This window comes from Pezoporus occidentalis, unplaced genomic scaffold (assembly GCF_034315485.1).
Source record: "Pezoporus occidentalis ecotype Australia unplaced genomic scaffold, CSIRO_AGI_Poc_V1 ctg6, whole genome shotgun sequence".
Classification (NCBI taxonomy): Eukaryota; Metazoa; Chordata; class Aves; order Psittaciformes; family Psittacidae; genus Pezoporus; species Pezoporus occidentalis.
In genome coordinates, this window is record NW_026915943.1 from 2,781,830 (window position 1) to 2,798,150 (window position 16,321).

Below are 16,321 nucleotides of genomic sequence, written 5' to 3' on the forward strand. Positions count from 1 at the left end.
AATGTTTTAATCCTACACTTGTAACATACACATGTACACATGTATGATATCTAGAAAGACACCTTGCAAACAGTTCTTCCTTTCTTTGCAGCTGGAATGTTTTTAAACCTGAATTTCTCTCCCGTAAATGAAATGCTCATATCCCCAATTTGCCCAAGGGATTGCAAGGAATTGGGCTCTTTTTTGTTGCTTCCCACTCTCATAAATTGTTACAAATCAATACAGGAAACAACAATTATTCAGCCTTCAGGGTTCAACTTCTGGAGCTGCACAAGCAAGCAGGAAGTTATTTCACATTCAGTACATTACAATCCTGTCCTTGTAGCTCAGGGCAAGTCTAAGGCTGGCCTTGAGTTTCATTTTAAATGATGTTGGAACTCGGTGTATTCCAGGGGTTAAAAGCAAACTATTCCTGCATACACACACACACAGAGGACCTCAAATATGATCTCATTTGGTCAGACAAATGCTATGAGATCTTGGTATCCTGGTTTGTTCTTCTTTCTTCTTCTTCTACTAGTGCTATTATTCTATTTTACCTTTAATTTCAACCATTAAACTGTTCTTATCCCAACCCTTTTACCTTCCAATTCTCCTCCCTATCCCACCACGGAGGGGTGAGCAGTGAGTGAGCAGCTGCATGGTCCTTAGTTGCTGCTTTGGCTTGAACCATGACACTTGGCAGTGTTATCATTTTGGATGCATTAAAGGTTATGTTTCCTTTTACACAAAGTCTTTAGTAAATAAATCCAGCCTGAAAAAAGAAGGATGTAGTGGCTGTAGTGGCTGATGTCTGAGGTTCAGTTAGGTGGGTGCCTAGTGCTATGGATGTGCTCTCAAGCTATGACACTTCATCTCCAGCCACTGCTACAGAAGGGCCTGAGTCTCCTCTAGGTTTTATGTCAGATCTGTCCCCATGTAGAGATGCCCTCTGGAGCATCTTAGGTGCTGATACACACCTGTGCTCAGGCAACTGCACTGAGCTCTCAGTGGTCTCCAAGCAGGGTCAGGGAGGAAGCAAAACTTACAGCTCAATTTGTGCCTCCAGCAGATTCACTGCGCAAACTTAGTCGAATGATGCTCCTTCTCAGGGCCTCCAGCAGGCCCTCTAGAAATCACTTTAACATCAGCTGGGTAACTTGTCCTGAGACTGTTGTAGCCCTTAGAAAATGCAAGCAGCCACACATCTACTACACAGACCAGCCGTTATCATTTAAGAAGTCAACATACGCCAGGAGTTAATGTACAATGTCCTTCTCATCCCACTTGGAGAGATCAGTCCAGTAGCTCCTGAGGTGCTGATGCTGTTGACTTCTGTAGTCTTGCCCAGGGAGGTTGTGAATGCTCCATCCCTGGCAGTGCTCAAGATCAGGTTGGACGAGGCCTTGGGTGATATGGTTTAGTGTGAGGTGTCCCTGCCCATGTCAGGGGGGTTGGAACTAGGCGATCTTAAGGTCCTTTCCAACCCTAACTATTCTATGATTCTGTGATTCTATATACTGTAATACAGCCTTTAGGAAATTGAGGCTTTATAAAGGCTGTTTTAGTGCAGAAAGGGTTCTCCTTTTGTTTGCCAAAGCGACGAGTAATGAGTAACTCCCACAGCCTTCTTTCTGTGCTTTAGCAGGGGAGCACTCATGGAAAGAAAAATCTTGCAGAGAGCTGTTCTAGCAGCTCGGTGATACGACACAGGAATCCAACAAGCTGTGCTTACATCAGCCTGCAGTCTGGGAGCATGGAAAAGAGCTATATACCAAAGTGTAAAAACGAAAACCATATGCACAGTTTTACATGGCCCTCCAGAAGCCCTCCGACAGCACTCGATGTGTGTTATTAAGGCAGAATTCTGCTGCTCTGAAAATAGGGAACTGAAGGGGAAAAAAAACACACAGGGACAGAAATAATAGAAAGAAAGAAGAAAAGGCTTTAACTTCACTATTAAATAAACCTTTTCTTGACCCTAAAACTAAAGTAATTACCCCAATCAATAAACCTTTTGTACAAGCTCTGTCAGATCAAGAGAACTTGCCTGCCTGCACACAGCACACTGACGAGTGAGTTCAAGGCTCCCAGCCTGTCTAAGTACAGATGTAGGCAAAGCTTTTCAGGAAGACAAATCTACCTTGGTTTTTCTACCACTTGAAAGCATGATCAAAACCAGATAAAAACCTGGATTAAAGACATTCAGACGTCTGACTTCTACAGAGATGAATACTTGTTGGCATCCAAGCAGTGTTACAAACACCGCTTAATTTCTGTTGTATAACAGTATAAATATGTGTGTGCTTGTCTATTTTTCACTTGTATTCACCAGATCGATTGAAAGAAGAACGTACATATAGAAATACTTTAAAAAATCAAGAAAAAGCTCAAGTGTAACATTAAATTATTCCATCTCTGCCTTAAAGCTGAGCTAGTTTTACAGTGTCATTTTCTATGGTTAGCTTCTACTCGCAGAGCATCAATGAAGAGATATGCTCAATATGGAAAGAGCAGCCGTGGAAGTTTTTACAGCCAAGCATCTGACCTTTACAGGCTTCTTATTATTTAATTATCTTTGAGATGTGTCCCTAATTTCCCCTTTATTAGAGATGCCTGATGTCTTGAAAAGAAAAATCCTGAAATCATAATTTTGCCTGCCATTAGCGGCTCGGGAAGCAGGGTTACAGTGCAAGAATTGCTTCAGACACTTGGACAGAGAAAAAAGGTCATCAAAATAACATGTGGATTTGAAACAATTGCTCTGAGTTCAGGTTTCTTGGAACTGCTGCAGCTCCAGCAGAAGCAGGCAGAAAAATGCAGGTGACATTTAGGGAACAGTGTGTACTTCTTCCCCTCTATTGTGCTCTGGGCAACAGCACAAGAGGGATGTGGAGCTGTTGGAGAGAGGCCAGAGGAGGCCATGGAGATGCTGTGAGGGCTGGAGCAGCTCTGCTCTGGAGCCAGGCTGAGAGAGCTGGGCTGGGTCAGCCTGGAGAAGAGAAGGCTCCTGAAGGGGAGACCTGAGAGCAGCTCCAGTGCCTAAAGAGGCTGCAGGAAACCTGGAGAGGGGCTTGGGACAAGGGCCTGTAGGAACAGGCCAAGGGGAATGGCTTTAACCTGCCTGAGGGGAGACTGAGCTGAGCTCTTAGGCAGAAGCTCTTCCCTGTGAGGGTGCTGAGGTGCTGGCACAGGGTGCCCAGAGAAGCTGTGGCTGCCCCATCCCTGGCAGTGTTCAAGGCCACGTTGGACACAGGGGCTTGGAGCAAGCTGCTCTAGTGGAAGGTGTCCCTGCCTGTGGCAGGGGTTGGAGCTGGATGAGATTTAAGCTCCCTTCAACCCAAACCAGTCTGGGATTCTGTGAGTCTATGACTGAAGCTGAAGGGATTTAAGTACCAGGAGTGACGCTTGATCTGTCAGGAGTTGTCTGCAAAGGCAGACAGGGAGATAAACTCCAGCACTGGAACATGTTCATCCATTGGCTCGCTACGCTGCAAAGTTCATCAGCTTGGGGGAAAAGGTGGAAAGATTAAGGGCACATTGATAAAGCTATTGTTGACTTCCAGGTGCTAAGGTTTTAAGGGCTGTATCACACATCATCAATGTTTTACCAAGAATAACAAAAATTCTTAAGGCAATGGGAGTGCAAACTGACATGGAAAGTTCCACCTCTGCACAGCTTTCCTGCCATTTCCACAGCTGGGCTCAGGCTCTATTTGCTTTTTATTAAGCCCTATAAAGCAAACAGATTAGATTTACACATAGGCTGGATGAAATAGTGAAATCTCACCACTACTACACCTGCTTGGAGAGGGGAATTCTTGCAGCTCATAGAAAGCTCAGACAAGAGGCAGCTCACCCCACATTTCTGCCTTTCTGGGTTGTGTCAGTTTAAAGCCATTCCCCCTTGTCTTGTCAGTAAATACACCTATCAAAAGCTCTTCTCCAGCTTTCTTGTAGCCCCCCTTTAGATATTTGAAGACTTATAAGGTATCCCCCGAGGCTTCTCTTCTCCAGGCTGAACAACCCTGTTGATAGAGTTTAAGTTAGCCTACCCATAGGCAGCAAAAGGAAGGGAAGCAAATCTGAGGTACTCAGTCTCTTCCTTTTGCCTTTGCTGAGAACACACCAAACACAAAGGCATCTCCACTGGGAGCTAAAGAAGAGTCATTCTTGTCACCTTTCATACAAGGAGGTCTCTCAGTTCCGTGCTTGCCTTTGTGCCCTGTAATTTCTCCTCTCCTTTCTAAGCTCAGTCCTCCTGTGAAGTGCTCCTCTGCTGGTGTCCTTCTGGTGGCTGTGAACTGCTGCCCTGGGGACTCTGTGGGGGTGGTTATATTTTAGGCTGTTGCAGGAAGGCAGCTTGCCTTTTGATGTATATTGCAAAGTGCCCGAGGAAATCACTCACACTCGTTTTCTTTATGGATAGGAGACAGGGCAGGAGGAATGAAGGTCCTTCCCTTCAACTAAAGCATTGTCTCTTGCCGAAGATCAAAGCGAGATAAACCCTTGCATCCCATCACGGGTGTTCCACGCGTGTTTCCTAGCGCTTGCTGGGTGACACGCTGGTAAACAGAGGTGCTCTCCTTGGCACAGACAGATGACTTGACTTTGCCTTTTGATTTCTCAGTGGCCCTGCACCGCCAAGCTTGCCTGAGCTCAGCAGTACCAGCTGCTGGAGCACGCTCTCTGACTCCAGAGGTGCCGTTTTCAGGCTCTCAGATGTTTCTTGCTTTTACCGAGCAGGTTTTTGGCCAATAGCTCTGTCTTGGATGTGCTGATTCTGGCTGATTCCTCAGCCTCCTATTGTGCCTCCCTTAGAGCAGATTGCTCTGAATGAATTACCACGCTCAGGCAGAGGTGAAGCCACAAGGTGCTTCTCAGGGAAGTGTTTCTATTAGGAAGCTCAGACAGTGCCACCAATGTCATTGACAAAAAGGTTAATTTATTATTGAGAGACCCTGATTCTCTATTCCTTTCTAATGTCTTGCATTGGAGTTCAGAGGAATGGGATATAAAAATGCTACTAAAAGCTGAGAATTTGCCCAGAATAGTCTCTTTTCCCCTCCACCTGAATTGCCTGTACTATGCAGAAGTTCTGACAGGCATTAGGACGCTGTATTCTTCCCAGGTTTATGGGCAGTGGCATGTCACATTTTGACACCACCTAACTCCTTAGTGATAATGATTCCAGCTCCTTTTAGCAAACAGCTTAAACTGCCAGCTCCTGACCTCAAAATCAGTGCTCATGTTCCTGGATTTAGTTATAGCTACATTGGATCCCAAAACTATGTGATGGACAGCCTCAGAATTTATGGAATTAAGTGTGTGTTATCAAACTGGGAATACAGATGGTCTTTTCCCAGTTTTCACCAGTTTTCTCTAGAATAATGGGAGCTAAACCATTCCAGACAAGCATTGCACAGTAATTGCAGTTGATATTGTCATACAGAGCCTGCAATGATTATACTGGCTCTGGAAAGCTCGGGCTGTTGGAACACAGCAGAGACACTTGGAAAAGCAGCACCCTTTCCATTCAGCACCTTTAGTGAGGAAGTAAAAGTTCTCCTTTTACTTCAGCAAGTCCCTTACCCAGGTGAGTCCTCTCACAGGGGAGGTTTGCCTGAATAACTGCACAGTTTGGCTTTATGAACTTACTGTAATGATCACCATTATCAACCTGGTGCTCTCTATTACCCATGATTATTAATTAATGCTTAATGCATGTTCCCAGCAGTTCCATCACCCTCACAGCATCTCTGGGGAAATACCACTCTCCTCGGTTTTACATGGTGTGAGCAGCTGAAGCATGAGCCTAGGCTGGGTCAGGATTAGCACATCAATCAGAGTTCAAGAGGTCCAGGCTGCTGGTCCTCAGATCACATCACCGGATCCTACTTCTTCCTGCATCACAGCTTGACATTTCAAACCCACTCTCACTGGAAGCCCTATGTCAGAGCAATAACAAAGGGAGATTTTCCTATGTGCTTCTGCCACAGGAATTGGTTTCAATGGCAGCTTGCTCCTGGCAGTCCGCACAACTCCTCTGCAGGTTCCTCACCCCACGCAGATAGTTCTAAGGCTCCCATCACACGTGGAGCTATTTGCCATTGCAGTTTTACACCCTGGTTTGTAAGCACCATGCCAGGTTGCTGCACCTTCTTCATTCTGGCACCAACAAAAATTATAGCACTAGAGTCCTTTAATATTTATAGACTCAAAATCTAGCAACCATGACTTGCCAGCCCTCATGAATACACTCAGAAGGTCCATTCCAACCCTTCTGTGATTCTACGATCTAAACGATCTATCTCAAGTGAGTTTCAAAGTGTGCAGCTTGTACCTAAACAGTTTCTCCTGTACATGACAGAGTTGTGTTGCTATACAGCTGTCAGTGGGCAAAGAAATTCACACATATGGGGCAAAGCTCTCTCCTGCACAGCGAAAGAAAACCTCCTTGTACTGAAACACAGAATCATCCCAGGTTAACTGGGGAGCTACAGAATATATCATGGAATATATATCAAGGACTGTTCTGCTTATCATGTGGCCATGAAGGTAGAGCGGGGTATAAACAAATAACATGTGATTGCCTTAGAGTCAGTCTGATGTGCTTCTCACCCACACCATTCCCTATGGTTCAAAGGCAAATTAAGAATGGTTTGTCTTTTCTTTTTTCCCTGTGTTAGTGCAATGAGGAAAGCCTGGCTAAAACACTTAGCATCACAGTGAAAACAAGAACAAGTACCCAGTGTGCTTTAAAAGTGGGAGGGCTTTTGTCTGTGAGAGCCTTGCTGATTTTCCTGTGTGAAGTTCTGAACTACAGGCATTCTTACACAAGGAAAAGAAGGTCCTTTACAGAAGAGTATTTAGAGGTTCTTGTGGGCAGAAGGTGATCAGTGTAAGTGACAACTCCAGTCGCTAAAGGAAACTGAAAGTAAGCCAGCATTCAACAGAAAAGACTTCAATTTCCTAAGCCAACAGGCAACCATTTCTGTTGTTGCTTCACTGCGAACAGGGCTGAACACATGCACTTGCAGGTTTTAAATTTAACACAGAACATTATAATGGTGTTTCCACTTCTGCATTAGATAAACTTTAGTGCTCAAATGGAATATTGGGATCCTAATGACTTTGCTTTAATAAGACCTAAACTTTTAATTAACCTGCCAAGACAAATTACAGCCATAGCTTTAGGTAACTATTGCAGACAGCTGAGACTCAACACCAATGCCTCTTCTGGGAGAGGGATTAATGGCAGCTTTGCAATGAGTCTGCTCTTTTCAAGCAAAGGGGCAAAAAAGAAGTCTATTAAACAATCAGTGTGGCTAGAAGAAAGCTGAGTGCTAGTTTTATGGAGCAATCTTTCAATTACAGCCAAATGAATTTGGGTATATGAACAGTTTCAGCAGGTCAGTCGAATTTAAAGCGAAGTATTATTGAATCAGAAACAGACTGATATTTATAGGGTGGAAGAAGCTCGGCTGTCAGGCAGTGCATAGGCTGCATCCTGGCCTCCTTAGCAACAAATCAGTGCCTGTGCGTTGAATTGACAGAGAGCACTTCTCTTCCACAGCAACTGAGAGACCTGGTTAGTTCATTTGTTCTTCTTAAGAAATCTCAGCTTCTTGCTTTTAGCAGGGAGAAATGGAGATTCCTGTTACTGTGGCTCCTGCTACCAAGCCTCACAGTGCTCTGTATTAGTTTTAACCCCAGTACGCTGCCTGAACTCCAGCTTGAGTAACTTTGGTGACGCTCGAAGGCAGGACTGTGTCACACAAAGCATGGTGATGCTCTTCTATCATTCCTATCCCTCTGCACAGAAAGGGGAAAAAAAGCCCAAACAAAAATAACTAAATGAAAAGATCAAAGACAGAAAATGAAGCAGGGAATTTCAAGCTTGTAATCCATCTTTGGCACTGGGCAGACTCTTGTTATGGATATAGTTATTAAAAAGGCCTATAAAATACTTACAAGATATTTAAGGCCTAACAATATTCAGCTTATTGCTAAATACAATCTCCTACAAGCTATTCTTTCTGAAACCACACAAAGCCACCATGCAATTGAGTATGTGCGTTAATACCTGGCCCCGAGGCATATTTAGGAATTTAGGAATAATACAGGAAATCCTTACCAATAGCAGTAGTAAGAAAAGAAACCACTTCCGATTCCTTGCCATCGTTGTAGAAGGCTAAATGCCATATTCCTGAATCTAAATACTGGATAAACCCCGTCTCATGGCTGGACAAGGGCACAAAAGCTCTGTGTTGCCGCTGAGGTCCTTCTAAGCTTCTCGCCTCCTGTGTCAGTAGACGTCTTCCATCAAGGAGCTCGACAAAGTCAAACTGAAATATAAAGAAAGAGTGATGTTTGGGTGTTCTTCAGGCTTCCTCAAGCTTAGTTTCATGTTCTGGGTCTACAGAAGCAGCATAAACAAGTAACTCAGATCTGTTCCTGGCCTACCTGCGAGTACCCATTTTGGAAATAGCCAGTGTATGAATGTAATTACCTGAATCAAGAAATCATCTTTATTTAGAATGGGACATACGGACCTTATTGATGTGCTCTCATTCTGTACAAACACAGCAGGGAAACATGAGGTCCAGAGTCCTAAATTGCACTGTAAGTGTGATGATAAGATGCTTATTTGTTAGTCTCTCTGTGTCTTGGCTAACAAGGGAAATAGAAAAAGCCTAACCAGGTTCTTTGCCTCAATTGCTATGGGTCACCAAGGAAAAGTCAAGAAGTATTTGTATTAAATTCTGGTAGAGGTTTTGCAGGAGTATTTTGTTTAGCCAGAAAGGGTTTTCTTTCCTAAAGCAATAGCAAAAGTGGTTAAAGAATCATAGAAGATGAGATGGAAAAGAGATAAAGTAATATACAGAAGTCTCATTTAGGCAGTGGCTTTGGGAAGCTTTCCTCAAAAGGACACATCCATTTTTTTTGCCAGGGTAACTTCAGCAGAACACCTGCTTTGATTTTGCTATTAGTGTTGCAACTACCTTTAGTTAGCTATTGAAACAACTTTCCAGAGACTTTCTGCAGTGATTGCATTTTGTCTGGTGACACATTAATGGGACAGGTCTGATACAAGCTGAGCAGACAACACAAATGTTAAGTGAACCTCATCTAATCTGACTTTCAACGTGTAGTTAGGTGAACCGGACATCTTGTGAGCAGAATCCAGCAGCTGAGCACTTTTCTGCTCCTTGACTTCACCTGGGTTTGCCCCTCTCATCCAGTTGGTCAAATAAGGCTGTAGTTTTGGGCAGGAAGGAGGGAAAAAGACAAAAAGAAACACCTTATTTTTGTCACAGTATGCTTATTTTTGTCACAGTATATGTTTCTATGCTGAATAGTTGCTGAGTGTTGGCTTAATGGGCAGCAATATTTAGGCTTTCTGACTTTACCGTTGCAGTATGTGGGTGATTCTGTTACACTATTAAGGGCATCACCATTAGAGATGAAGGTGTCATTGTCCTGTTCTACTTGGTGCTTGTCAGGCCACCCCTGGAATACTGTGTTCAGTTTTGGTCCTGCTGCAGAAAAAAGATGTGGATGGGGTGAAGAGCGTGCAGAGAAGGGCCACAAAGATGATTCAAGGGTTGGGCAGTGTGTGAGGAAAGGCTGAGAAAGCTGGGACTGTTCAGCCTTAGGGAAAGAAGGCTCAAGGAGACCTGATCCCCATGTGCCAGTGTTTAAAGGGTGGCTACAAAGAAGATGGAGACTTCATTTTTACAAGGAGTCCCATGGAAAAGACAGGTAATGGGTAGAATTTACTCCTGGGGAGACTCCAGTTGGACACAAGAAGAAATTTTTCCCAATGAGAACAATCAGCCATTGGAATAACTTCCCAGGGAAGTGGTGACTCCCTAATGTTGGACACTGTTAAGACTCAGCTGGACAGGGTGGTGGGGCATCATGTCTAGGTCATGCTTTGCCTAGAAAGGTTGGACCAGATGACCCTTGAGGTCCCTTCCAACCTGGGATTCTGTGATTCTACAAAATGTGGTGCTAAAGCAGCATTTGAGAACATAAAAGCCAGCACACCTGCAAAGGACACTCCTTTTGGAGGTCAAATCCAAGTTATCTTTGTCAGAGACAGAGTTTCTATTTTGAATAATGTAAATACACATCATAAAATGTACTAGTGAGAGATTGGTTTGAATGACACTTTGTGAGCCAGGTATTTGTAGCTATTGCCTAGGCTGCCTCCTCATCGGGCCTCAGTGTGGCTGTGACTGACACAACTCCAACCCTGGCAGTGTTCAAGGCCAGGTTGGACAGAGCCTTTGGTGATATGGTCTAGAGTGAGGCATCCCTGCCCATGGCAGGGGGTTGGAACTGGATGATCTTAAGGTTCTTTTCAACCCAAACCATTCTATGATTCTATGATTGTGCCTTATAAGCATCCATTTGTTGCTACATACTAGGTGTAGATGCTTAAAGCTTAGTGAGGTGAAAACAACTTCAAGGCACCCAGCTATGGTGAGCTGCTGTTGTTGCAGTCCAACTGGGGCCATGCTCTACCTGGGGCTTCCTGCCAAAAGCAAAAGTTCATTTTTATAACTATTTACAAGATGCTGCTGTGGATGTTGATGACTTTGCAAAGTTCCTGGTTACCAGTTGTAAATAGTAATTGAACCACAAATGGATTGTGCTTTATTGCATTTTAATACATTCAGTGATTTTTAATATGCAATTAGAGTTATTGCAAGCAAGGAAGTTGTAGATAAAATACCACATTAATCAATTCCAATTGGACTAAGGGAAAAATGCCTCCCACAAGCTGTGATGGCCAATCCCTGAGATTCATGATTTACTAAAATTTGGCTTAGGTTAAAAAGAGCTTTAAATATTATTTGATCTAGAAAGATTAAATAAATAATAATAAACCTGTGTAACTTTTACTATGACTTGTTGAGAAGAATGAGAAGAAATGCCTGGAGTTATTTCAGGCTTCTGCAGGCTCTCTTTCTAAGACTACAGAAAACTGGAGCTTGTATTTAATTCCTACTTATTAGTGTCCACGGTTGTTGGCAACATAGGCTAGAAGACAGGTCACCACAGGCAGAGAATGTTAGAATCAGAGAATAGTTAGGGTTGGAAAGGACCTTAAGATCACCCAGTTCCAACCCCTTGCTATGGGCAGGGACACCTCACACTAAACAATGTCACCTGAGGCTCTGTCCAGTCTCAGCATGAACACTGGCAGGGATGGAGCATTCACAACTTCCTGGGCAACCCATTCCAGTGCCTCAGCACCCTAACAGTAAAGAACTTCTTCCTTATATCCAATCTAAACTTCCCCTGTTTCAGTTTGAACCCGTTACCCCTTGTCCTGTCACTACAGTCCCTAATGAGGAGTCCCTCCCTAGGGACTTCATCTCCACCCAAGTTTTCCAGAGAGAATCTGGAATAGATTGCTGCTTTAGCATGGATAAATATGACTTTCAACAATCTAGGGATAACTTTTAACAATTTAGGAATAAATAAGACTTAACTATTTAGGAATATATGCTAAGGGTCTGCAGCCTTGGGATCAGTTCAAAGATCCTGACATAGAGAATATTAAGGCTCACACTATAGAAGATGGATTATCTAAGCAGAAGAAGTATCTAATTATCTAACACATAAGAAAACCTGATTATCAGCTAGAATTTTACTACTTGCCATCAACTAGATGACAGGCTGGGGGAAAATAATTGACCCTTTATTCAGTTCTTCCAAGGGCTGTATCACTGCTCTGATCATACATTTTGCCAAAGTCTTGTTTACGACGTTCCTTACAAAACTTGGGAATACAAAACTCATTGGGTAGATTTATGAGGTGCAGCAGATACGGTGGAGTATGCAAGAGGAAAGATGAGATTTGTGTCAAGTGTATTAACTATAAGAGACAAGTTTACAATTTCAGCACAGAAAACAAGTTACCTATTTAATGACTCCTAAGACTAATAAATTACAGTGAGATAGAACGTCATATAAATAAATAGAGGAGAACAATGTTGTAATTGACAGCAGGTTTATAGAATAATAAATCTAGGGAAAGGGATCATTTAAAATCCCAAATTAAATATTAACAAATAATACATCAGTATTGATTCAGTATCTGCAGCTTCATTAAGTTATTTCATCAGAACAGGGTGGGATATGTGATCTGTTTCTCCAAGTGTACTGTTGGTTTTTATTGTCTCTCTAGTTATCTTTGGTGATGTTTTGGTCCGGATGATGATTTTGTTATAGACTTGGCAACTCTCAGTTAGTGGTTACACAAAAAGCAGGGTTCTCAGCATGTGCACTGCCTCGTGCATCATGTCACATTGACAAATGTGTGGCATATCCCACATTCAACATCTCATTCTTAGCAGAAGCTTCAACTGATCCACAACCATGGTGTTTTAAGTGGGAAACATCGATAAATCACTGAGAATACCCCAGCAAAAATGAGGTTAAAGGGAAAAAATAAAGCAGCAATGGTGAGGTTGGCATGGGCTTCTTAATTGCTAAAAACTTTACTATGGTTGGGTTTGGTGCCCTGCTGCACTAAAAGGTTTTGCTTTAAGTTCAACAGACCTGAGGTTTAGGTGTTAAATTTCACACGTGTTATTTAAAGAACTAAAACTATTCATGTAAGAACTCCTGTTCCATAACAGAAAGTAATAATGATAATAAACAAGTAAAATCAATACAGACTTCTCTCTACAGTTAGTATGATGTGACCAAGACTTGAGTTTTGATTTAACTAATACAGGAGGTTTAAGTCTGAAGTGTTTGAATCTCCCTGTAAAAAGAGTCTGATGAAAACTGGGCAATAAGAGCACGGCTGTGTCACTGAATTTATGACCTGCTGATCCTACTGAAACGCTTGAATTCTGCAGAAAAGTAGGCAGAGAAAGTGTAGATTTATAACACCTCTTTGACATAAATAAGTTGCAGGTGTGTTAATATGTAGAAAATACCATATTACCCAGAAAGACTGTAATAAACATATTTGTTTGCTCAGGAAGAAAATAAAAGCAGGGTATTTCCATAAATCTTAAGCAGTTGTGTAGGTTTTTCAGTTAATAGCAGAGGGCAAGGGTAAGTTACAGCATTAATATAAACCTGGTGGTACTTTGATAACTTGCAAGTGGGAGTAAGATGCTTTGCATTGCCAGTGATGTATTAATCAATCTGGTGAAGAGCAGCTTAGAAACTGAACTGGGAAGTAGAGAACGTAATGTACAAAATCTTTATTTAAGGGGCTGGTTCATCAGAGCTTTTCCCAGAATGGGATTTCTTGCCATGGCTTTTGCCAAGGTGTGTCAAGAAAACCAATGATATCTTGGTTGCTGTCTTAACTAAACTGGAGGCTTTCATAAGAACTCAGTTTTGTTTGGTTATACACCAGTTACTGGGCCCTGACCAATCTCAGTCTAATCTGGCAGTCGACAGGCATGATGTGAAGGGTTGCTCAAGGCATTTCAGCACAGAAGACACAGTGAATCTTGGTCCCATGAGGGTGAACGACCGGGATCTTCCTGCTCTTACCTTCAGAGGGCAAAGGCAGTGGCTGAAAGAGGGAGACAGACCTGAGATGCAACAAAGTGCTTAAGAGATGGGGGGTTTTGATGTAGCTTAAGTTTGGCTCCTGCTGCAAGGGTTCTGGATGGAAAAGGTGGTATCTCATGCTATCAGGAGTGACCAGTGACCACTAGCTCACAAACCTCTTTTGCTCCCCTGGCAGCTTGCTGCCTTAGGTAACTGCCTGCTTGCAAGTGCCTATAGCACATAGAGTTAACTCTGCAGTTGTCACTTGATTATCTTTCTCTGGACAGATGACATTTAACATCTTACAAGCATGCAACAAATTCTTGCAATAAACAGCTGAAATAAAACAATAAGCCATAAGGACACATAATTTAAGACAATTATTAAACTGAAGTCCCATTACCTGTGTATGTGATGGTGGGAGGCCTTTTCTGCCATAGATGCCAACCAGAGCAGCCTTTCCTAAAGACACATTGAATTTCAGATGCACTGGGTGGTCGATGAACACCTGAGATCTCCAAAAGATACCAGGAGGGATCTTCTGTGTGGCTCTTCTGCCAACATCAATTTCTCCAGAGTCTATAAAACTGTCGTCGGGAAAGAAACTACTGGGTTTTCCTGCCAAAACACAGGAACAAAAGCCTTGGATTAGCCTGAGATCCTAAAAGTAATCCAATCAGACTGGTATCTCTGACACTGATCTTGTTAAACAGTCAATTAGTGTCCTAAGGTCTTCAGGGTACTTTGTCTAGCCAATCCATATGATTATGGGAGGAAAACTGGCAAGGTTATTCCTGGCTTCGGGAACTGTTTGGTTTGAAAACATAGACATGGGAAGAGCAACCTGAAGAAAAATGGCTTTTTTATTTCAATGGCAGCATCAGAGAGTGTGTAACTACATTGTGAAGAGAAGATAAATCATCTGACATTAAATCCTAAATGAATATAAGTTCACGTTAAATTAGCAAAGAGAAGCGTAGCAAGTGTGAGGCAGACACATCACAGAATGGAATGGTAGTGTGGAGAACAGCAGCATGAACGATGCTAAGTGGGCAAAGGAAAATGTTTCTCTGTTAAAATCAACTCTTGACAGTGGTAACAGTATTTGAAACCTGCTCATCAGTCCAAAGGAAAAAGGACTGGGAAAAATGAAGGAAATCATACCCTGCACTTGAGTAGTGTCTACTAATAAATATAGAATCATGGAGTCACAGACTGGTTTGGGTTGGAAGGGACCTTAAAGCTCATCCAGTTCCAACCCCTGCCACAGGCAGGGACCCCTTTCACTAGAGCAGCTTGCTCCAAGCCCCTGTGTCCAACCTGGCCTTGAACACTGCCAGGGATGGGGCAGCCACAGCTTCTCTGGGCACCCTGTGCCAGCACCTCAGCACCCTCATAGTACAGAAATTCTTCCTAATGTCCAATCTAAATCTACCCAATGTCTAGTATAAATTTAGCCCTAATCTTATAATGATAAACATCTTCTTGTGCTTAGCCTCTGGAGCCCCAGCTTCTTCAAACTTTAAGCAGTGAAGCGAAAGTGGCTGAGAGGTTTGAATTGGGTTTCAATACAATCTGTGAAGTGTGCATCTTTTGAAACAACAAGCCAATGGAGGCTTCTGTTTCATAAAGCAACCACCAGGCTGGAGAGCCTGAGTCTGCAGATGGCAACCACTACATGCCGTGATGTCCAATGGAGTCAGCAGGGAGCTCAGCATCCCTTGAAACTCTGTCTGAGAGATTCCAGGTTAAAAATTCACACACTTGCAGTCCCCAAAACTGGTGGCTGCTTCAAAAACTCTGGACCCAAAAGGAGCCCAGGAAATGAGAGGCAGAATGAAAACTACAGTGCCAGTATGTTGCCTTTTCAGCCTTTGCTTCAATCAGTGGCCACAGCTTTACCTGCGTGGAGAAAGGCAATGATGTAGCAACCGCTTACCAAAGAGCCTTTATTTAAAGACACTTCTAGTTAAGAAGTATGCAGAAGTGTCACCTGAAAGACTTTGGCTTTAGTAAGGAGAGAATCACGTCACCAACAAGGACTAATATTCATTTGAGGAATTCAAATTAATGTTATCTCCATCCATCACAGCACACAATTCTGTGTTTCACAGACTGAGCCATTCAAGCAAAATGAGGAGAAACCTTTCAGGTACATACAACCTTCTGCAGGACAGTCCCATTGTGAGATGTCTTTCTTACAGAATCTACATTTAGGGAATGGGAAACAAAATTATCTTTTCCCAAGCTGGATTCAGGTCAAATAGTTTTAAAATTTACTTGGCGTGTTGAAAAGGTGAGTGGTAGAACAACCTTTCCATTTACTGTTTCATATTAAAATATTTCCTTTAATATTATATAATTTTAATTATTATCCTAGAATCACAGAATCACAGAATGGTTTGGGTTGGAAAGGACCTTAAGATAATTCAGCTCCAACTCCCTGCCATGGGCAGGGGTGCCTCACACTAGACCATGTCACCCAAGGATCTGTCCAAAGTGGCCTTGAACACTGCCAGGGATGGATCCTTAAGCTTCTCCTTACACCATCCCAACATTAACTCTTCAGGAAAACCAGACATAAATTGTCTCTGAAATCCATATATAAATTATATGCATATTAACTGTTAACATAAGAAGTCTCTGAAGGTGTCTCTTTGTATCTTCTTTCTCTTTAGCAGAAGTTTTGCTCTCAATAAGACTAACCCCTGATTTAAAGCCAGCAACTGCTTATGTACACCACTGGAGTGGGGCTTGATGGCATGTTCATTTCTATGATATCTTGTGGCAAAAGTTGTATTCATAA

The 16,321-nt window shown here is 42.7% G+C and overlaps 1 protein-coding gene across 11 annotated transcripts in view; it reads right to left on the reverse strand.

Moving 5' to 3' along the window:
• Positions 1 to 16,321, reverse strand: part of TENM4 (teneurin transmembrane protein 4) — a 1,625,418-nt gene that overhangs the window by 166,542 nt on the left and 1,442,555 nt on the right. For all 11 annotated transcript variants that reach the window (XM_062639041.1, XM_062639042.1, XM_062639047.1 and 8 more), the window contains 2 exons: positions 13,919 to 14,133; positions 8,117 to 8,327 (listed from right to left, as the gene is read on the reverse strand). In XM_062639041.1, coding sequence (XP_062495025.1) covers positions 8,117 to 8,327; positions 13,919 to 14,133 — 426 coding nt within the window. The remainder of the gene's footprint in view (positions 1 to 8,116; positions 8,328 to 13,918; positions 14,134 to 16,321) is intronic.